General features: G+C 42.3%; 1 protein-coding gene across 4 annotated transcripts in view; it reads right to left on the bottom strand.

Moving 5' to 3' along the window:
* MEAK7 (MTOR associated protein MEAK7) overlaps window positions 1-22,149 on the bottom strand; it is a 56,429-nt gene extending 34,280 nt beyond the window's left edge. The window contains exons 1-4 of one of the 4 annotated variants that reach the window (XM_020989258.2): window positions 21,978-22,149; window positions 21,216-21,264; window positions 3,327-3,415; window positions 2,052-2,245 (exon numbers count right to left, since the gene is read on the bottom strand). In XM_020989258.2, coding sequence (XP_020844917.1) covers window positions 2,052-2,222 — 171 coding nt within the window. In that variant the 5' untranslated portion in view covers window positions 2,223-2,245; window positions 3,327-3,415; window positions 21,216-21,264; window positions 21,978-22,149. Of the gene's footprint in view, window positions 1-2,051; window positions 2,246-3,326; window positions 3,416-6,316; window positions 6,399-21,215; window positions 21,265-21,977 lie in introns of those variants that run through there. The other 3 variants (XM_020989256.2, XM_020989257.2, XM_078149404.1) reach the window with 3 other exon arrangements.
* Window positions 22,150-22,390: the final 241 nt, after the last annotated feature.

Raw genomic sequence — 22,390 nt, 5'->3', positions numbered from 1 at the left:
AGAATACAAGTGCCCATGGTGTTCACTGTTGACTATTTCCAAAAGAGAATTTGTTTAATATGCTTACTATTGTCATGGCAGTGTCCAAATCAAAAATGGGTTCCCTATAGATGGTGAAATCTTCTATATTTTCCTATTTACAAAAGATACCATATTGATCAACACAGCCCCAGAATACTGCAAAGCCTCCTAAATGAGATCCATAATTACTCAGAGTAATTCCACCTACCATCTACTTTTTTCTCCTAGAAAAAAGAAGAATGTTTATTGTCCAGAGAAGGTATTCAGTTGCATGGACAGCCCATAGAGTTCATTCATCAGTCCGCAGATCTTGGAGGGACACTAAAGATGGATGATAAACTGAGCCCAGGATCAAATAAGATGAGAAAAGCAGATTGGATTGCATTTGGGAAATTACACTATTTTTAATGACCCCAAGTTTGCCTTTGAAACAAAGGCCCATCTTCACATCAATATTCTTCCAAACGATGCTGTATGGCTGCTAGTGATATAATACTATAGTCACCAAAGTTATGGGTTGACCTAAGGGCAACAGAGAGGTCAGAAGTACATGGTGGTCAGAAGTAGGCTATATCCTATTCCTAGTGAACAGCTGAACAAAAGAAGCAGCATAAAGGAAGTCAGATGAATGATGCAAAAAGGAGATGGGTGCAATTAAAAACAAAGGAGAAACAACATATATCTCCTGTGCTCTACTGGTATCCCCTCAATGTCAAGAGATATGGAAGGAGATCCTCCATATGTTGTGGGGAACCCCATTGAGATTTGTGAGTGATCACATTAAAGAGGAGAAGATGGCAGAAATGGGTTTTAATCTATTATTTCTGAGTGAGTATTTACAGTGATGAGACCCTAGTTTCACCAAATTATCAAAGTGGCTAAATTTACCTATTACCTAGGCCATATGAGAAAATCTTACAATATTACCAAGGGCTACAAAAGTGATTAAAATCACATGGGCCTGTTTTATTACTGATTACAACCCACCTACCTTCCCCAGTCACTGCTGTCATCACAATCTCAGGCTTCTGGGTTTGTTGGCACCAAGAAGCTAAACAAACCCCAAAAGGGAGTGGATCCGACTCAGGAGAGCCAAGAGCCTGGACTGAGACTATGTTGTACTCTGGCATCTGGTGTCCGAATACTGAACATGGTGCCATTACTGCTGTAATACTACACACTGCTCCTTCCATGAAGTGAGAGCCATATGAATAAAAGATGACCACCAATGAAATCAACACACGGACAATCTTTACTCCCTTAGAGCCATCTTTTCTTCTGATTTTTCTATTCTATTTGCCACATTCTTGATTGGGATTTAATTTACTATATATCTTTCTCAGTAGATTTTGTTTGCTTTCTCATTGTACACCAAAGGGGCAAAATTTAATAATACACAACTTACCATTACCGTCATATGACAGTTTTAAAAATATCAATTAGTAAATGATTATTTAAGAAACTGATTCAATCTTAATATGCTGTTTTAGAAATACATAATACCCAGAAGCTGATATTTCGTAAGCATTTTAGTTACTAGTCAGGCTTCAGGCTTACCAGAGTAAATAAATATCACACATTTGGCCAGGCAGAGACTGAAAACAGTCAATGGCTAATTTCCTAAAATGACAGAGGCCGATCGTTGTTTAGTTCTAGGATCATAGATTTAAAGGGGAAGAGACTTTAGAGGTCATTCTAGCCCAGTCCTCTCACTGCACAGACGAGGAACTTGTGGCCCACAGAGATTAAAATGAGGAAGCAGGATGATGGCATTTTAGTTATTCCTAAGTTGGGTCTTAAAATATGTTGCTTCGTTATTTCACTGGAACTGATATGAAATTACCAGGATATAGGACATATTTACATTCAAAAGTAACTCTGTCCACAGTATGAATATAACACAAAACATATCAACTGCCCTGCTGGGTCACACACATGGTCGAGCGCTTCCAGCCTGAGCATGGCACAAACCAATGCGTTAAACTGAAAAACTCCACTCCAGAATACCCAAAGTTATCTCTTATTCTTGCCTTTAACATTTCCAAAGAGATAGGGATTGGTAAAGACTTTCTGCTCTTTCCACAGGACAGCGTCTCCAAACCCCCTGATATGGCAGCAAACAATCCATCAATCTCAGCCTGTTCTTCAGGTAGAAACTGTGAGAAGTAATTGTGACGGCAGTTTGCTTGCTTATTCCCCATCTTTTTTTACTTGTGCCAGAATCCTACAAGGAAAAGGAGTGAAAGACATACAGTTGGAAATAGATAAAAATTATTCATATAACCAAGGTGAAAATAGTCATTTTCAGCAGTGAAATGCTGCTAAAATGCATCAGACCAGTGTAATGACAGTTTTCTAAATGGTACAAATTAAAGGTCATGGTACATAATTTAAGAAAACCACCTATCACTGGAAAGCAGTTTTATATTAAAATGATTTTTTTGGGAGGGAAATGGAAAAAAAAACCCAGTAAGGTTCACACACACACACACACACACACACACACACACACACTCTCTCTCTCTCTCTCTCTCTCTCTCTCTCTCTCTCTCTCTCTCTCTCTCTCTCGGCAGACCTGAAGCCAGGAAGGCCTAGATTCAAGTCCTGCTGGAAACACACAAGCTGTGTGACCACAGTCACAAAAAGTCATCCATGCCTTCAGAGCCCTAGACAATTCTCCAAGACTGTAAATGACAGAGGAGAGGCCAATCTTCATTCAGTCAGAGCTCCCCACACCAAGGAAATCACAGGGCCAGACCAAAATGCATATACATACATCTGCAGATCTGTAGTTAGAGGGTGGTTATTATTAAGACTAAGTGTGTAGGTGTATATGACTAAAACATAAAAAAGAGAAACAAGGAGAAGGGGAATACTTAGGCAGCTAGGTGGTACAGTGATTAAAGAGCTAGTCTGGAGGGAGGAAGACCTGACTTCAAGTGAGGACTCCAATATTTACTTGCTGTGTGACCTTGGGCAAGTCACTTACCCTCTGTTTGTCTCCGTTTCCTCAGCTGTTAAAAGGGGATGACAACAGCACCTTCCTTGCAGGGCTGTTGTACAGATCAAATCAAATGAGATAGTATTTATAAAACACAGCATCTGGCACAGACTAGGTGCCACATAAATGCTTACTGATCTCCTCGCCTTCCCCTTCTTTCCAAAAAAGGAGAGAAACTTGACTCTGTGATGCCACTTCTCTCTATCTTCTGGAGTTGAATCATGGGGCAAGGCACGATGAGATTGCAAGCAAAGACAAGAAGTAACTTCTAGACTAGCAAAGATGAAGAAAAAAATCTCCTTACCAGATAAACCAAATGGGGCTGGAGCGGGGCGGGGGGGATGTTCATTGATGTGACATTCCAGTGAAAAAGAGGATGGATGGCCTATCTACCTGTGGAAAAACAAAAGATGGCAACAGGAAACGTGTCTTTTTTTTAAATAATATTTTATTTTTTCCCCAAATACATGTAAAAACAATTTTTAACATTCATTTTTTTTAAATTTTGTGTTCCAAATTTTCCCTCTCCTTTCCTGCCTTCTTTCACCTCCCTGAAATGGTAAATAATTTACTATAAGTTATACATGTACAGTTGTGCAAAACATATTCCCATATTAGTTATGTTGTAAAAGAAAACACAGACCACCCTCCAAAAACACATACACACAAAAAAAATAAGATGAAAAATAGCATGTTTCAATCTGTATTCAGACTCCATCAATTCTTTCTCTGGACGTGGATAGCATTTTTCATCATAAGTCCTTCAGCTCCAGTCTTAGATCATAGTATTTCTGAGAATAGCTAAGTCGTTCACAGCTGATCATCACACAATGTTGCTGTTACTGTGTACAATGTTCTCCTGGCTCTGCTCACTTTATTCAGCATGTAAGTCTTTCCAGGTTTTTCTGAAATCATCCTGTTCATCATTTCTTATAGCACAATAACATTCCATTACAACCATATACCACAACTTATCCAGCCATTCCCTAATGATGGACATCCCCTCAATTTCTAATTCTTTGCCACTACAAAAACAGCAGCTGTATTTTTTTGGTACAAATAGGTCCTTCTTCCCCTTTTATTTTTGTCACTTTGGGATACAGACTCAGTAGTGGTATTGTGGGGTCAAAGGGTATGCACAGTTTGATTGCCCTTTGGTCATAGCTCCAAATTGCTCTCCAGAATGGTTGGATCAGTTCACAGCTCCACTTTCCCCATGTCCCCTCCAATATTTATCATTTTTCTTTTCTGTCATAGTAGCCAATCTGATAGGTGTGGAGCGGTACTTCAGAGTTGTTTCAATTTGCATTTCTCTAATCAATAGTGATTTAGGGCATTTTTTTTTTTTTGCTTTTTTTGGTGAGGCAATTGGGCTTAAGTGACTTTCCCAGGATCACACAGCTAGTCAGTGTTATGTGTCCGAGGCCACATTTGAACTCAGGTCCTCCTGACTCCAAGGCCAGAGCTCTATCCACTGCACCACCTACTGCCCCTAAGGCATTTTTTCATATGACTATAGATAGCTTTGATTTCTTCTGAAAACTGCCTGTTCACATCCTTTGACCATTTATTGATAGAGGAATGGCTCTTATTTCTATAAATTTGACTCAGTTCTCTATATAGTTGAGAAATGAGGCCTGCTGTAAAAATTTTTCCTCCAATTTTCTGCTTTTCTTCTAATCTTGGTTGCATTGCTCTTGTCTGTGCAAAAAAAAATGTCTTTTAAAACCCTGATTTTCTATGCAAAAGTAAAAATAATAATCAGAGCCTACACTTCCACTGCACTTGACATATGTCCACCATAACTCTGTAGTGTATATCATGTACCATTATTCCCACTTTACAAAGAAGTAAACTGAGGCTCAGATAAGGGAAATGACTTTTCCAAGGTACACAAAGACCCTTCACATCTCTAACCTTTTTTTCCACTCATAGACTCAACAGCTTAGGCCAAACCCTCATCACCTCTTGACCGAACAGCTATAATACACGTATCCTCCTAATTAGTCTCCCCTCCCACTCCTCTACACAGCTGCGCAGATCTAACCATGCAATGAATGGTTAGAGTGGCGATAAACTCCATTGGCTCCCCATTACCTCTAAGATCAAATATGAGCAATTTGATTTGACTTTAAAACCCTTCACAACCTGGCCCCGCCTCCCCTTCCAGGCTGATTCTAAATGATTTCCTTGGCCAAACTGGCCTTCTCTCTCTTTGTACCTCCACGCAGCCCCATTCATCTCCTACTTGCAGGCCTTGGCCTGGGCTGCCTCCCCCACATGAAGGGCACTCCCCTCCACCTCTGCCTCTTAGAATGGCTAGTTTCCATCTAACCTCAGCTCGGATGCCAGCACCTACACAAAGCACTTCCCAATTTCACCAGTCGCAAGTGTACTCCTCCTGAAATGACTTTATGTCTAATTTATATCTATTTACGTACCCATAGATAGACACATCTGTTTATGCATTTTGTTGTGGTACAATGGATAGCATACTGAGCCTGGAGTCAGAAAGATCTGAGTTCATATCCTGCCTTAGACATTTATTAGATGGGTGGCCCCAGGCAAGTCACCTAACCTCTGTTTGCCTCAGTCTCATCTACTAAATGAGGGTAATAATAACACCTTCCTCCAGGGTTATTGTGAGGATCAATTGAAATAACCGTAAAGTGCTTAGCACAGCACCTGCTACATAGTAGGTGCTATACATGTTGGCCATTAGTGACCAGCATTGCGGTGCTTCCCCGGCTTAGACTGTAAGATCTTTGAGGGCAGGGCTCATCATGCTTCTTTTCTTTGTATCCCCAATGTACAGCACACAGTACTGAGCTTAATAGAGTATTATTGATCAACTAGCCTTCAAAGTCCCTGTGATTATGTTATTAACTTCAGCAAATCTGGCGTTTTACTTCTTTTAAGACATTTATTAACGTTTTATTTTGAAACAAGATACTTCCCAACAAACATCAAAACAAGCCCTTTATAAAATCCACTTCCCCAAAACAAGTGACTGCTCACAGAAAACGGGGCCTCACCCTTCACTTCTGGCAAGATCTCAACATTAACTGGTCAGAAAAAGCCAACTTTTGTTGCCTCTGGATGAACACTTAATGTACATTGTTGCAGTCATCAGGAGCATTATTCTTTCGGCTTTGCTTTCTTCATTTTGTATCTCTTCATAGAAGTCTTCCCAAAGTTTCTCTAAATTCTTCATATTTACCCTACTTATGGGGAGTGCTTACATTCTACAATTTGTACAGTCATTCTAAATCACTAAACACGTTTTTATTTTACCTTAACTTTTCAGTGATGTCTTTTGTTTTTACATAGCATCCATTTTCGAGTACGTCCCTCCTGGGCCCAGTTAAGCCCAGCCCTTGTAATAAAGATTTTAAAAGAAAGCAGCAGATCAGTAAAATCAACCACCCTATCAACCATACCTAACAACATATGCCATATTCCTATCCCTTGTCCCCAAATTCTCCAATGAAAGGAAGGAAGCGCCTTTCTCAACTCCTCTCCAAGGACAAGCTTAGTCACTTTAATTACTCAGTGTTCAGCTTTTCTTGCTTAAATTTTTGTAGTGGCATGTATTGTTTTGCTGGTTCTGATTTCTAAAATAAATCAGTATTTATTAAGCGCCTTTTATGTGCAAGGCACTGGGGACAGAAGTACAAAGAATAAAAACAGTTTCTATTTGCAGTTAGCTTAGAATCTAACTGGGGAGTCAACTAAGTGCACCTAACAATACACGCTGCATAAATATAAGGCTAATAAACACAAAGCACAAAGTAGTTAACAACTAGAACCAGGCTCTTTAAGGTTTACAAAGTGCTTTACATATCTCATTTCACGCTCACAACGCTGTGAGGTTGGTGGTACTGTTAACCCCATTTTACAGATAAAAAAACTGAGATTGAATCAGGTTAAGTGATTTACTCAGGGTCATACAGCTAGTAAATATATTAAGGTAGTATTTGAACTCAGGACTTCCTGACATAGAGTCCAACACTATGTTCACGGTACCTCCTAGTTGCCTGATACAAAGAAGTCTGAGATGGATGTGACTAGTAGTTGGGAAGACCAGGAAATGCTTGACGTAGTAAGTAAACTGAGCTACATTTTAAACAAAGAGAAGGACTATCTCAAGCATGGGGATGGGCAGGCAATGGCGTGAAGACTGCATCTGTTCATCTGAGTCTTCCCATGCTTCTCTGAATTCTTCATATCCTTTCTAATGGGCTCTAAGATTCCATTACATTCATGTTCCACAATGTGTTTAGCCATCTCCCAAATGACAGGCATATACTTTGGTCACAATTTCTTGCCACTGCAAAAAGTGATGCTAAAATACTTTAGTGTATATGGGACCTTTCTTTTCTTCTTTCATCTCCCTTCAGTACTTGCCAGTAATGGGATCTTTGGATCAAAGGTATGGCCATGTCATCCTGGTTTCATATGGCTGACCCTAGAGGGCAGAACTAGAAGCAAATTTAGACTTGCTACAAAGAAAAACTTCCTAGCAATGCAAAACTCAAACGGATCACCTCAGAAGACAATGGGTTCTCTCCTTACTGGAAATCTACCAGAAAAGGTTGAATGAACACTTCTCAGATATTTTGCAAAAGACATTCTTTTACTAAAATGAAGGACTGGGTGGTGGCTGCTAAGGTTCCTTCCAAGTCTGAAATATTATATGATTCTAAATGAATGGTAATCTTAAAAGGTTTGTAACAATTCCCTAAAGATTTTTAAGTTATTAAATACAATGATTTCCCCCCAATTCTTAGCTTCCCCCACCCTGCCCCTCTATTCTAACTATATTGATTTTGTGTGAGAGCTTTTTAATTTTAAAGGTTACTGCATGTAGTTTGGGGAAGGATGAAAGAGTACTGCAGAATCAGACATGATGGTGATTATCAATATTTTAATGTATTCTGCCATCTCCATACATAGGCTATAATAATTTTAAAATAATTTGAGGGCTTCACGGAAAGGCATGACCTGGAAACATCATTACTACTAGCAAGAGTAAAATATTAGTAATTATTAATACCAAGAAAATACCTTAATTTCCTCCTAAGTAATCTAACTTTTCTTCAAGATAAAGAGATAAGGTTTTCTCATTCGAAATAGAAATTCCCCCCACACATACTACCTGCCCCAATTTTTCTATTTTAAGTGGGAACTTAGAATAATATATCATTATTATCTGAAAACCAAAAATTCAATGAGAGCCAATTCATATAAAATCACTAAGAAGTTTTAATCAGAACTTTAACAAACGGAATGTTGGTTTATTACCAGCAAAAAATTTCAAGTTTTCCAGTGAGAAAATCAGTGAATTTGCAAATTCAACAATACATAACAAGTACTCTTTTTACCGAGCCCCCTCCTAAACGTAGCAAGGTGCCGTGCTCCTTGCTGTGACAAGTCTAATTTTCAGCTAATTTACCATCCAAAGATTCTACTTCTCTGGGAGTCACAAGATAATTAGCACTGCTGTGGCTGTTGAGTCATTGCAGTCATTTCTGTCTCCTCATCATTCTATTTGGGGTTTTCTTGGCAAAGATTCTGGAGAGGTTTTCCATTTCCTTCTCCAGCTCATTTTAGAGATGAGGAAACTGAGGCAAACAAGGTCAAGTGGCTTTTTGGCCCAGGGTCACACAGACAGTTAAGTATCTGAAGGAAAATTTAAACTCAGGTTTTCCTGACTCCAGGACAAGTACTCTATCCACTGTGCCACCTGGATGCCCCATGGATTGTGTCCAACTCTTCAGGGCCCCATGGCAAAGATACTAGAGTAGTTTGCCATTTCCTTCTCCAGCTCATTTTACAGATGAGGAAACTGAGGCAAACAAGGTTAAGTGATCTGCCCAGGGTCACGAAGCTAATAAGTGTCTGAGGCCAGATTTGAACTCACAAAGATGAGTCTTCCTGACTTCAGGCACTCTCCACTGTGCCACCTAACTGTGATAACTAATACACTAATACTTATAAATATGAATATTCTTAGAAACACCCAGAAGAGAATCTCGGATATGAATTATTCTTCATTCATTCTACAAGAATTTGGTAAGTCTCTACTATGTGCCAAGAACTGTGCTAGATGCTTGAGATACTAAGACAAAGAACAAAACAGTACTTGCCCTTAAAAAACTTACATTCAAGAAGTAGCTAAGGGGGTGCCATAGATAGAGCACTGGCTCTGGAGTCAGGAGTAGCTGAGCTCAAATCCAGCCTCAGACACTTAACTAGCTGTGTGACCCTGAGCAAGTCACTTAACCCTGATTGCTTCACCAAAAAGAAAAAAAAGCTTATATTCTATCAGAAACACACACACACACACACACACACACACACACAACACAACATATGTACAAAGTGGATACAAACTAATTTCCATAGGGAAAGCAAAGTCTCCGAAGCTCAACCAAGTTCCAAAGTTAATTATAAGGGCCTTCACTCCTGACTTTGCAGAATGAATAAGGGTCTCCTGGACATTCAGCAGAACCAATACCATTATCTCTGTATTCCTAAATCTACCACTTCTAGCCCCTTCTCAATGAGTTACATCTTCTAATTGATTCCAACTTCCCCTGACAGAACAAAAGCAATTCCTCCAAAATAACCAAAATGGTGCAGGAAAGAAAAAAACAGACTTAAAGCAAAGGCCTTAGTTTTATAAAGGGGAACCAGAGGATCAGAGATCTGGAACATTTAGTCCAATTTCATTTTACAGATAAGGAAATGGAGGCCCAGGGCAATTAAATCACTCGTCCAAAATCACACAGGGCATTTCAGGGACAGGATTTGAACTGAGGTCTTTTGACTCCAGAGCTGTCCATCCTTCATTATATGTGTGTTTATATGTATATAAACATATGTACTTGTGTGTGTGTGTGTGTGTGTGTGTGTATATATATATATATACACATATATATATATATACATATATATATATATACATATATATATATATATATATATATATACATATATATATGTATATACACATAATGTAAGTGTAATCTGTAAACTTTCAAGTCCACTTCCTGCTGTGCCTTACTGCCACTCTCCTCGGGTGAGAAAAGGAGGCACAGCTCCTCAGACGGGGCAAGCACCTTGTGCCTTTTGTCTCCTTCTGGGTGCAATGTGTCCCTGGAGGGAAGGCATTATCCATCTGCCTAACATGCCCTCCCCCTGTGCAGGGAGTCTACCTCTTCCTGGAGCCACCTCAAAGTCAGCTTCCTTGGGTAAGAAGAGCTCAGACCTCTGGAGGCCTTGGGCCTTCTCTCTTGCTGGGTGTAGCACGTTCCCTGAAGGAAGGCATCTTCCATCTACCTCAAAGCAACGACTTCCATCTGTGCCAGGACAAAGCAACCTCCACCTCCTACTGCCAGCCCAATCTCTCAATGGGAATGTGGAGAACCTCCAATGCAAACAACAGCAAGCTACCCTCTGGCTTCAGGCCCTCCCTCTGCTCTGCACCCATCCTCTGAGGGGAGAAGAAAGGTGGTGGGGAATGGGACTTCTTTCTCCTATTGCGCAGGTCCAACGTCCATCTCCAGCTATGCCCTTTTCCAACCTAATCTTCAGCTTTTGGAGGGAGACGACTTGTGAAGCAGGGCCTCCCATCTCACTGAACTTGCCTCCAACCCCATCTCCAAGCTCTGCTGGGAAGAGGTGGTGGCCTCCACTCGACGATGAACACTCTCATACCTGGTCATGCCCCTCATCCGGGTGACTCTGACCTGTAGGTCATCATCCAAACCCCATTCCTCACCCCCTACCACCCAATTTCTCTTTCTTATCCCCCTCAATCCTAAATCAAACCCTAAAGTTTCAACCAAACACTACCCCCCCCTTCCACTGTAACCTCTGGAATGCCTGTTCCATAGGCAACCGGCTCCACTTTATCTTAAATCTCTTCTTCTCCCATTCCTTCCATCTGCTAGCTTACTGAAACCTGGCTCCCCTGTGACGACATGGCCTCCTTGGCCTCCCTTTCCAGTATCAGCTGCATCTTTACCCATTCTCCCTGGCTCAGTGGTTGAGCTCGGGGGAGTTGGAATACTCCTTGCTCCCCATTACCACTTCCAGATTCTCCTCCTTCCTCCTTCATTCAGTAACCTTTCTTTCTTCAAGGTTCATTCGATTCACATCTGCCACCCAATCAAAATCCTGGTAGCTGCTGGCTATGGACTCCCAGGTCACTCCCCGCCCTTCCTCAATGAGTTCAATACCTAGCTCACAATTTTTCTCCCCTGCCCTCAAACTGGGAGACTGACATTCATACTGACTCTCCCTCAAATACTCCAACTGTTTAGTTCTTCAACCACTTCTCACGAGCCTCACCTCCGTCGCACACACAAATATGGTCACACCCTCGATCTTGCCATCACCCACAAATGCACCACACTTCTTTGTTCAAGAATTCTGAAACTGCCTCATCCCACCACAATCTATCAACTTTTTACTTCTCCATCTGCCTTCCCTTACAAAACTCTGCTTTTTGTCTACACTGCAACCTCCAATTTCTTAACCCATCCATTCTCTCCCAAGCCTTCTCACCTACACTAACCATTCTCTCCTCTTTTCTTTATCTTGCCTCCTTAGTGAAGCAATTCAACTCTACAACATCTTCTCTTTGAATCCCTAGGCTCCTTATATCACTGACTATGCCCAGACAAGCCTCAGCCTCGGATCACTCTTAGCATTTTCAACTTTAGTGCCTAAACAGGTACTGGCGAACAAAGGCAGAGAAAATCACACGACCATTCTGACTGGATCCGCTACAAATTTATGTTACACAATCTCGCTCTCCCTGCTGCCAGGCAAGCCTATCACACCTCCCTCATCAATTCACTATCCCACTCTCCACAGCAGCTCTCCTAAACCTTTTTATCCTTCCTCAAACCTTCCATGGCTTCTCCTCCCCCCACTCTCCCAGCTGAGAACCTTGCCTTATATGAGGAAGAGTTGGGAGAAGCTCATCCACTTAACACTCAGGTATCTTCTGCCCCTCTCTCCTCTTTTACACCTGTCTCACATGAAGTGGCCTTACTCCTTATCAGAGTGATCCCATTCCATTTTGTCTCTTCCAACAAAATTTCTCCTCTGTCATCCCCATTCTTTCACATATTTTCTCTCTCTCCTTGTCTACTAGTTCATTTCTTACTGCCTACACACAAGCCCATGTTTTCTCCATCCTCAAAAACCCTCACTGGATCTTCTATCACCAATAACTACCATCCTAGATCTCTTCTGCTCTTTGTAGATAACTCGAAAAGACCATCTACTATAGATGTCTTCAACTTTCCTCTCACTCTCTTCTTAATCTCTTACAATCTGGCTTCCAACCCTATTATTCGACTGAAACTGCTCTCTTAGTTACCAAACTAATCTCTTACTTACCAAGTCCAATGGCCTGTCTTCATTCTCATTGACCTCTCTGTAGCCTCTGACACCTCTCCTCCTTGATACTGTCTTCTCTCTAGATTTTTAGAACATTCTCTCATGTCTTTCATCCTACCTGACTGCTCCTTCTGTCTCTTTTGATGGATCTTCTTCCAGACCATGCCCTCTAACCATAGGTATTCCTAAGGGCTCTGTCCTAGATCCTCTTCACTTCTCCCTCTATACTACTTCAGTTGGCAATCTCATTAACTCCCATGGATGTAATCACCATCTCTATGCTAATGACTCTCAAAATCTATCTCTCCCAAAACTCTCTTGCTGGTCTCTAATCTCATATCTACAAATGCCTTTTAGACATCTCAAAGTGGATGTCTTTGATGTTCAAACTGGATCTCATTACCTTTTGCCCAAACCCACCCCCATCCCCTACTTTCCCTATTACTGTAGAGGGCAACACCATCCTCACAGTCTCTCAGGCTCAAAATGTACAAGTCATTCTCACTATCTGTCACCTCCGTCCCTATCCACTCTGTTGCTAAGGCCTCTCGATTTCACCTCTGCAACATGTCTTGAATATACCCTTTCCTCTCCTCTGACACCACCACCATCCTCATCATCTCACACTTCTATTACTACAATAGCCTGCTAGTGGGTCTGCCTAACTCAAGTCTCTCCCCACTCCAATCCATCCTCCATTCTGCCATTAAAGTGATTTTCTGGCCATATCACCGGCCCACTCAATAAACTCCAGTGAAACTATTGTCACCAGGACAGAACACAAAATGCTGTTTGGCATTCCAAGCCCTTTATAACCTAGCCCCTTTCCACCTTTCCAGTTTTCTTATGTCTTACTCACCACCAAGTACTCTTCGATACACTCACACCAGCCTCTGGCCAGATCTCAGCTCGAGGCATTCTCTCTGGCTGTCCCTCACGCCTGAAACGTTCCCCTCCTCTGCTCCAACTACTGATCTCCCTGGCTTCCTTCAAGTCCCAGCTAAAATTTTATCTTCTACAGGAAGCCTTCCCTCTGTTAAGTATTTCCTATTTCTCCTCTATTTAGCTTGCTACACACACACACACATATACACGTTTGCAAGCTGTGTCTCCTATTAGATTATAAGCTCTCTGAGGGACAGGAATGCCTTTTTTATCTTTTTATATCCTCAGCACTTAAGACAGTGCCTGGCATATACTAGGTAACTAATAAATGTTTATTGGTTGAGTGACTGAAAGTGCTATATAAACAGGGTTGCTCAGCAATTTGGAACCATGCCCAAAAGGCTATAAACCTGTGCACACCCTTTGACCCAGCAATACTACTTCTAGGTCTGTTCCATAGAGATCATAAAAAAGGGAAAAGGACCCACATGTACAAAAATATTTAGAGCAGCTCTTTTTGTGGGGGCCAAGAATTGGAAATTGAGGGGATGCCCATCAACTGGGGAATGGCTGAACAAGTTGTGGTATACGAATGTAATGGAATACTATTGTTCCATCAGAAATGATGAGCATTAAGTGATGCTGAGTGAAGTGAGCAAAACCAGAAGAACATTGTACACAGTAACAGCAATATCATTCGATGACCAATTTTAATAGACTTGGCTCTTCTCAGCAATGCAAGGATCTATGACAACTCCAAAAGGCTCATGATGGAAAATGCTCTCCACATCCCGAGAAAGAACTATGGAGTCTGAATGCAAATCAAAGCACACTATTTTCTATCAACTTTTTTTTGCTTTTGTTTTTTATTTCTCATGGTTTTCCTCTTTTGTTCTGATTCTTCTTTCAAAACACGACTAATATGGAAATGTTTAATATGAATATACATGTATGGCCTATATCAGATTGAATGCTCTCGTGGGGAGGGAAAAGGGGGGAGTTTAAGAACTTAAAATCTGATAAAACTGAATGCTGAAAACTAAAAACTAATTAATTAATTAATTAAAGGATTAAATGGGTCATTCTACAAAGCACTTTCCCAAGAAGTCTGTGAAGTATGTAGTGCAAATATTATTTTCATTTTACGGATGGAAAATGGAAGTTCCAAGAGGTCAAGGCTGAAGATTTCACAGCTGGTAAATGACTGAGTCTCTCATACCTTCTGTGTGGGATGGTGGAAAGGGGGCTAGAGTCAGAGTGAAAGGATCTGAGTTCAAATCTTGCCTCTGCCACTTACTGCGTTATGATCTTAGGGCCTCAGTTTCCTCAACTGTAAAATGGGGGGGGCAGGGGGAATGACCGCAAAGGCCTCCTCCATCTCCAAGCATGACATAAACACATTCATGGACCCAATCCAAAACATTATCTTACTCTCCTTGAGGAAGTCCCTTCAATTTTTAAAAATATTTTTAATTCATTATACACATGGCAAGGGATTACATACGATACACTATCCATATGGAGCAAGGGATAACCAATGGACAGAATGCCTGCTGGTCACACAACACCAAGAAAGCCGAGGAAAGGTCCACAGGTAGGGTAAGTGGGCTCACCCAGTGAAGAATGAAGGGGAAGACAAGGGCTGGAGCTACACAGGATGAAATGCACCATAGGCTACAATTCGATCGGTTGGAACAAACACCCAATCTGAAATCATGGATATCCTGAAGGATTAAAGTAGATATCGAGTGGGAGTTTTCCCCCAAGAGATTGTAGTGCAGAGACTAGCCATGATGGCAGAAAAAGAGAAAGACCCAGCTCCATCCCACCTTCAACTACTCCCATCAAAGATCTTCAAAACAGCAGACTGAGTAGTGATAAGGATACTGAAAGACAAACTACAGTGGGTCGTCTTTCCAGCCCAAGATCCAAGTGGGCAGCTAGGTGACACAGCAGATAGAGCGCTTGGCCTGGAGTCAGGAAGACCTGAGTTCAAATCCAGCTTCAGACACTTACTACCTGTGTGACCCTAAGCAAGTCACTTAACCCTGTTCACCTTAGTTTCCTCATCTGTAAAATGACCTAGAGAAGGAAAAGGAAAACCACTCCAGTATCTGTGCCAAAAAAAAAAAAATCCCAAATGGAGTCACAAAGAGTCAGACAAAACCGAAACAAATGAACAAAAAGTCTATACAAATGAGGAAGAAGGAAGGACAGGCTGTCATTTGAACTTTCCTTTGAGCTAGTCAGTGTGAAGGAGCAGAGCTAGAACAATTTATAGTATGACAACAGTATAAAAACCAAACAAGTTTTGAAAGACTTAAGAACTCTGGGAAATGCAATGATCAAATGAGATTCCAGGACTGGATTTAGAATGCTGCCCACCCCCTGACTGACAGGTGATAGACTAGATATGCAGATGCAGGAATAAATGTGGTTTTGTTTGATTGTGTCTATTTGTTGCAGGGGCTTTGTTTCTTTTCATTTTTTTTTCCCAGAAGGGGATGGGTTAGGAGGAAGACAGAAAAAAAATTTTTTTAAACAAGATTATAGCTCTAGAGCTGGGAGGGACTATAAAAGACCACACTTAGTCCAACCTCCACTTTACAGATAAGGAAACAGATGCCTGGGAGATTTGGTGACTTGCCCATGGTCAGAGACACTAAACATGAAATCGTCATTTAACATAAGACAACTGTAGAGAAATGAGGTCAATAATATTTATTGGCTGGAGATGGGAGAAGCTTCCTAGTTTACCACTGTGACCAACTTACAAAATGGAAGAAATTATTCTGACTCATGAATACAGAGTCAAATTCAGCTCCTACAGACAAAAACTAGAGGCAGCCAGGCATTCACCTACAAAGAGGAGAGACCTTGTGGGGGGTCAAGTCAGGAGGCAGCTCATACTTTCTCCCATCACAGACAACAGGGTATTTATTTGAAAGCTCAGTTGGAGCCAAGGATTTTGCTGCTGAGCTAAAACTCTACCAGCCCCAGGTCCCTCTGGGCCAGGCATTAAGAAGAGGCACTTTCCATCTGAGTAATTCAACTCTGCTCCAAGGTAATAAAATTAATAGGATTTTAATCAGGTTTAAATGAAACTTACTTCCCCCCTACAATCATAGTTAACACTCATTCATTTTCAGGTTTACGAAGTATCTTATGTATAATTATTCAGTCCCACACAATTCCGTGCTCATCTGATCCTCATGGCCCACCTGTGGAGCACAGTCTACCTGGATACCATCATTGGAGAACTCTCTCTCCAATACATGAGCCTGCCCTCCCCTGACGTGGCTACCAGCCTGGAGCAGCCCCTCCTCCTTCACTTGCCCGTTTGCATGTACCAGCCTCCGGGCTTTCTCCACTTCAGACCATCCTTCATTCAGCTGTCAGATTAGTCTTCCTGAAATGCAAGTCTGACCACATCAAGCCCCTTCCCCAGTTCCATCAACTCCAGTGGCTCCCTATTACCCCAGGATCAAACACCCAATGCTCTGTTTAACATTCAAAGCCCTGTGTGACCTGGCCCCCTCTTCTACCCTATTCCCTGACACCTCCTCTTCCAGCCAGTGAAGGTCTCCTTGCTCTTCCTTACATTAGATCTCCACCTCTTGACTCAGACCAGAGTCTCAGGGAATTTTCGTCCTCTACTGTTAGAACCACTCCCTCCTCCTCTTCCCCTCCTGGCTTCCTTCTCTTCTCTGATAAAATCCCACCTTCTGCAAGAAGTCTTTCTTTTCCTGGTCCTCTTCAATTGTCCTGCCTTCCCTCTGAGATGACTCCCAAATTTGTACTATACTCATCTTGTTTGTACTCAGCTGTTTCCCACATTAGATGTTGGGCTCCTTGAAAGCCGGGCGTTTCCTGAAATGGCTTCATTTTGTGACAACAATGGTCATGAACGTGTGCTTCTACTTACAACAGGCAACCTTAACTGGATGAAAGCAGACTCAACAGATTTCTCCACCTTCAGTTAGTTCTTGAATGCTGGAAGTCATGCCATACGTGTGTGTTTGTTTCACTGTTCTCTATTACTGTTTTTAATAATGTCATCACTCTAAAGAAACAGCACAAAAGGTGTAGCTACTGCCTTCTGGATGGTCTCCCTGCCTCCAGCCTTTCCCAACTTGTTATCTTCCACTCTGCTACCCAACAGCCCTTCCTAAAGCACAAGACTGACTGTGTCGGCCCTCCAGCCAATCAGCTCCAGCGGCTCCCGGTGCCTTCATGATCAAAAATAAAATCCCTTTGTAGCCCGATCCCTTCCTTCCTGCCTTTCTAGTCTTCTTACCCCTTCCTCCCCTGCCAAGCACCGTGACATCCAGTTACAGTGGCCTTCATGCTGGTGCTGGAAAACAATCCATCTCTGGTCTGGGAGCATTCTCACTGGCTGTCCCTGTGCTCCAAACTCTCTTCTTCTCCATCTCCATCTCCATCTCCTGGCTTCCTTCAAGTCCCAGCTCAAATCTCACCTTCTATAAGAAACCTTCCCCGAATCCCCTTCATGCTAGTGGCTTCCTTTTGTGGTCCTCTCCAATTTATACCGTACCTATCTTATTTGTACATGGGTGTTTGCATGTCGTCTCCCCGTCAGATTGTGAGCTTAAGAGCAAGGATTGCCTTTTTTGCCCCTCTTTGTATCCCCAGCTCTTAGCACAGTACCTGGTACAAAGGAGGTGCTTAAAAAATGCTTGCTGAGGGGCAGCTAGGTGGTGCAGTGGATAGAGCTCTGGCCTTGGAGTCAAGAGGACGTGGGTTCAAATCCAGCCTCAGACAATTGACACTTACTAGCTGTGTGACCCTGGGCAAGTCACTTAACCCCAACTGCCTAAGGGGGGGGGGAATGCTTATTGGCTTGACTTAGATCTTAAAAAGCACACAGCATTGACCATGAACAATACTGCATAGCTGCTGGTATGGAGAAGTCAAGGGTTTTAAGGATTCAAGTTCAAGATTTCAAACTCACCACAAAAAAGAATCAGTTGCAACAAAGAAAGGAAAGGAAAACCACCAAGAAGTGACAAGAAGCCTTGCAGATAAACAATCTAATTAATGCTCAAAAAGCAAGCAAGGCCTTCGGAGGCCCCTGGCAGCTGGAGGCATTGCCACAGATGAAGCCTGGGCTTCTTAAAGTTGGCACAAGGATGAGAATACCAGGTTTTTTGGTTTTGATGTGGTTTTTTTTTAAAGGTGCTAACCCTACTATGGGGGGAAAAAACTTGTCACGGGCAATATAATAGAAAAACTGGAGCATGGGAAAGTGGACACTTTCACTCAAGTCTATCAAAATTGTATTCATAAAAAAGTCCAAGTGAGCCAATACAAGCTGGACGTCGTCCTCAGACTGTAAACCCAACCAAAATGGGGCCCTGGTAACTTTTTACTTTCAGTGGGCCTGGAACTGTGATCTCTATTGAGGAATTATGAATTCCAATATTGACAGACTATTCCAGAATTATAAACATTCCCAAAGGGAGACAGAATATTGCAACCTACCTACATGTCACCAAAGGTTAACCAATTTCTCCAAGAGATAGGGATAAATATGCTTCAATAGCCATGGAACTCACCTGATTTAAATCCCATTGAAAACCAATAGGTTATAATCAAGGCTAGCTTGGGGAAATGGACTATTTGTCAAAGGTACCCTTAATATCCAGTGTGATGAGCATGGTTTCATGATAAAGAATTAAGGAACGCACGTCAAAGTCTTGTGAACTCAATGTCAAATCATATAAAACAAGTGACTCTAGCAAAAGAAGGACATATTACATAAAGTTTTTAAAGAGGTGAAAAGCTGTAAGGTTTATTGTAAGTCTACATGCTTCATTATTTTATTTTGTCACTGCTGGTACTGGGCACAGCACCAGATATGTCCAAAGAAAGACTCAAACCCAGGTCCCTCCTGACTCAAGCTGCCACTATCTAAATGAGAGTCCTGTCCAAGGCAAGGCCTGCAAAATTTCAAAATAACTGCGCCTCGTCTACTCAAACGGTGTTAGCCCCAGTCAACAAAACTTCGGGCTTCACCTCCCACGCATTCTGTTTTCCTAAACAAAGACTTGGCCTACTGGTTATAATATAAACAGGTTTCTTCATTTCTGCCGAAAATAAATCACACTTTTAGAACTTGAGAAGGTGGAACATCAAGGTCATGGGATGTGATTCCCTCATTTTACAGCTTGGGATACTGAGGTTCTGAGGCAGAAGTGAAATTGGATCCAAGGTCTCCTCAGACCACCACACACACCACGCTTCCTCCGGAGTGAACTAGATTTTAAATAAGTACCAAATGGACAGGTGCCAGGATATTGGGAAATTGTCATCACGCCAGGCAGCATCAGAGACTCAGGGTAAGGTGTAAAAGGAAGTACTTGCAGCATTAATTCCAAAAGCAGCAGGCTTCAAGGTATGTCACAATAGCAAAATATCAGACTGACTACTGGCTGTTCTGGAGGCTGTAGGGCAGGAATCATGGAGTGATCTACCAGGAGGGAAAAGGCTCAGAGAAATTAGTAAGTAAATAAGCAACAAGGAGGAAAAGGAAAGTGACAGGATCTTATATTCTATCAGGAAATTCAACACCTTCAATTCCAAACAATTTGATAGCTATGCAATTTAGGGGAAGATCACTTCCTAAAATGACTATCAGGACAAGTCAACTTTTCCTGAGCACCAACTGACTAACTGGCTTTCATCGATGGTGAGAAGGAGAAAGGGCGATGGATTATACTCCTTTTCGACAATTCAATAAGCCATCGTTCTCTAAAGTATTTACTGTGGCACTGGGGACACAGATAAAAATTAAAGCCATCTCTGCCCTCCCTCAGGTGCTTATACCGTCTTGGGAAGAAGGAACAGGGATCCAGGAAAGTAAACACAGAGGTAAATACAAAGTAATTGTGTGTGGGGGCAGGGCCATCCCCCTTGACTGGTGAAGTCCCTATGTAGGAGATGGCATCTGACACAAGCCTTGGATGGGCCAAAGGATTCCAAAGAGGCAGAGGGGTGGAGGTGGGGGGTGGGGGAGCATTCCTGGCACACAGAACAGCCGGAACAAAAGCACTTTTGATGGGAAGAGCAAACAGGTCAATCTGATGGAAAAGAGAGTTTGTTCAGGAGAGTACTATGAAATAAACCGGGAAAGACAGGTTGGAGAAAGGTTGTGAAAAGTATCTTGGAGGCAAATAGTCACCGAAGCATTCTGAGCAAGGGAGTGAGTGACATGGACAGACCTGCACCTGAAGAACATCAATTCCACAGCTGCATGGATAATGGATTAGAAGGGAGAGCCTAGAGAGAGGGGCTGAATAGGCACAGCTAGTGGTGAAAAGTGATGCCAACGGAGAACAGGCAAGACCTGGCAATAGACTGAACAGAGACGGGAAGCGAGAAAGAGAGAAATGGTGGAGATGCTTCTGGGATTTCAAATCCGGGTGACTGAAATTCTCTATTTCACATTACCCACTTTACAAACTGTTTCCAATTTATTGGAAATTATCTCGTACTTAGTTGCCTGTAGAAATGCAATACTCCCAACAATGTGTAAGCTCTTTGAGGATGAAGGCTGTTTTTCACTGTCGTCTTTGCATCTTCAGCCCCTAGCACATAAGTACTTGATAAATGCTTCTTCTTGTTCCTGGTAGCATCTTGCCAAACTAATCTTTACCTGCTCCCTAATTACTTCTAGCAATATCTTTTAGCCTATATCTCTATATCTCTAGGACAAGGGACTCCTAATTTTACTTCCTGTCCACATCCTCAGTATACCATTCTAAACATACTAAACATAAATAATCAGAGGAGGTTTGCTGGCATTCTCAAACCTTTGCAAGAGGTGATACAGGTACTTCATCTTAAAAGTCTCTATGATTTCACAGTATACCTGAGATCATATTGCTTGCCTTCTCAATGAGTACGGGAGGAACTCAAAACTTTAAAAAAAAAAAAAAGAATGTTAAAAATAAATAAATAATAATGTTAAATAATTTTTAAAGTTTAATTTAGTAAGATTTAAAATATCCAAAAGTCTATGTACAAAGTAAATATTTTAAAATTATTTGGTAAAGCAAACAGTTCACCCACTAGGCCTGGGTCTCGGGACACTTATTAACTAACACAAGTCACTTTAACTTTCCTGGGCCTCAAGTTTCCTTATCTATAAAAAGGGGAAAATTATAAGCATCCACTTCCCAGGATAGTTGTGAGGATCAAACTGAGATGATCTTTGCAAATCGCTTTGCAAACCTTAAACTGCAGTATAAATACTGGCTATTATTGTATCATAGTAGGCGCTTATTAAATAGTTGTTGCCTTAATACGTGCCTCTAGACGAAGCGATTTGATCCAGGGCACAGAACTCGAACCCAAGACCTCTCCCTCATTCCAAATTTACCCCTTTGTCCATTGCACCAGACTGACTGCTCTGGTTCATTCACCCGATCTGGGCCTCTCCTTCCCCTCCCCGCCATAGGTAAGGGCAGGGAAGGCCGGGGCTACCCCTCTTTCCAGACCGCAGGTTCTGAGAGATCTCCCCCACCCCCTCCAGGCTCCCTAATGAATAATCATGAGGTCTCATTAATATTCAAGAACCCGACCCCGAGGAGTTGGTGGGGAGAAGTCCCAGGTTCATAATTCAGGAGCCCACCTGAAGCCGCCGACTCGCCTCAAGCCGAGTCCTCGGGCCCGTCCGGCAGCGCCCGCATTCCGTTGTTAGGTTTTCCGGCCCTGACGGCGGCGCCGGGCCACGGCGGCCCTCCTCGCCCCATACAAGCCGCTCCTCCAACCGTGACAGGACAAACTCCGCGAGCCGCACACCGCTCCATGCTCTCCGCCCCTCGTTACCTGGAGACGCCTCTGACGGACGGCCTTCGCTCTCATTGGAGGGGAAACGAATAGGAGGCGGGATCCGAGGGAGACCAGCCAATGGAACTGTGCTGAGGATGGGCCTAATAGGTCAAACAAGCAGCAGGTAGGGAGGGAGCCGGGGCGTTTAGGCTTGGATTGGTAACGGAAGGCAGGACGGAGGACTCACTAGGAAGAAATTTTGAGGGGAGGAAG

The sequence above is a fragment of the Phascolarctos cinereus genome, unplaced genomic scaffold (genome assembly GCF_003287225.1).
Source record: "Phascolarctos cinereus isolate Bilbo 61053 unplaced genomic scaffold, phaCin_HiC Scaffold_2;HRSCAF=192, whole genome shotgun sequence".
Taxonomy (NCBI): domain Eukaryota; kingdom Metazoa; phylum Chordata; class Mammalia; order Diprotodontia; family Phascolarctidae; genus Phascolarctos; species Phascolarctos cinereus.
The sequence above is the reverse complement of the archived record's forward strand: the minus strand, read 5'-3'. Positions and strand labels throughout refer to the sequence as shown.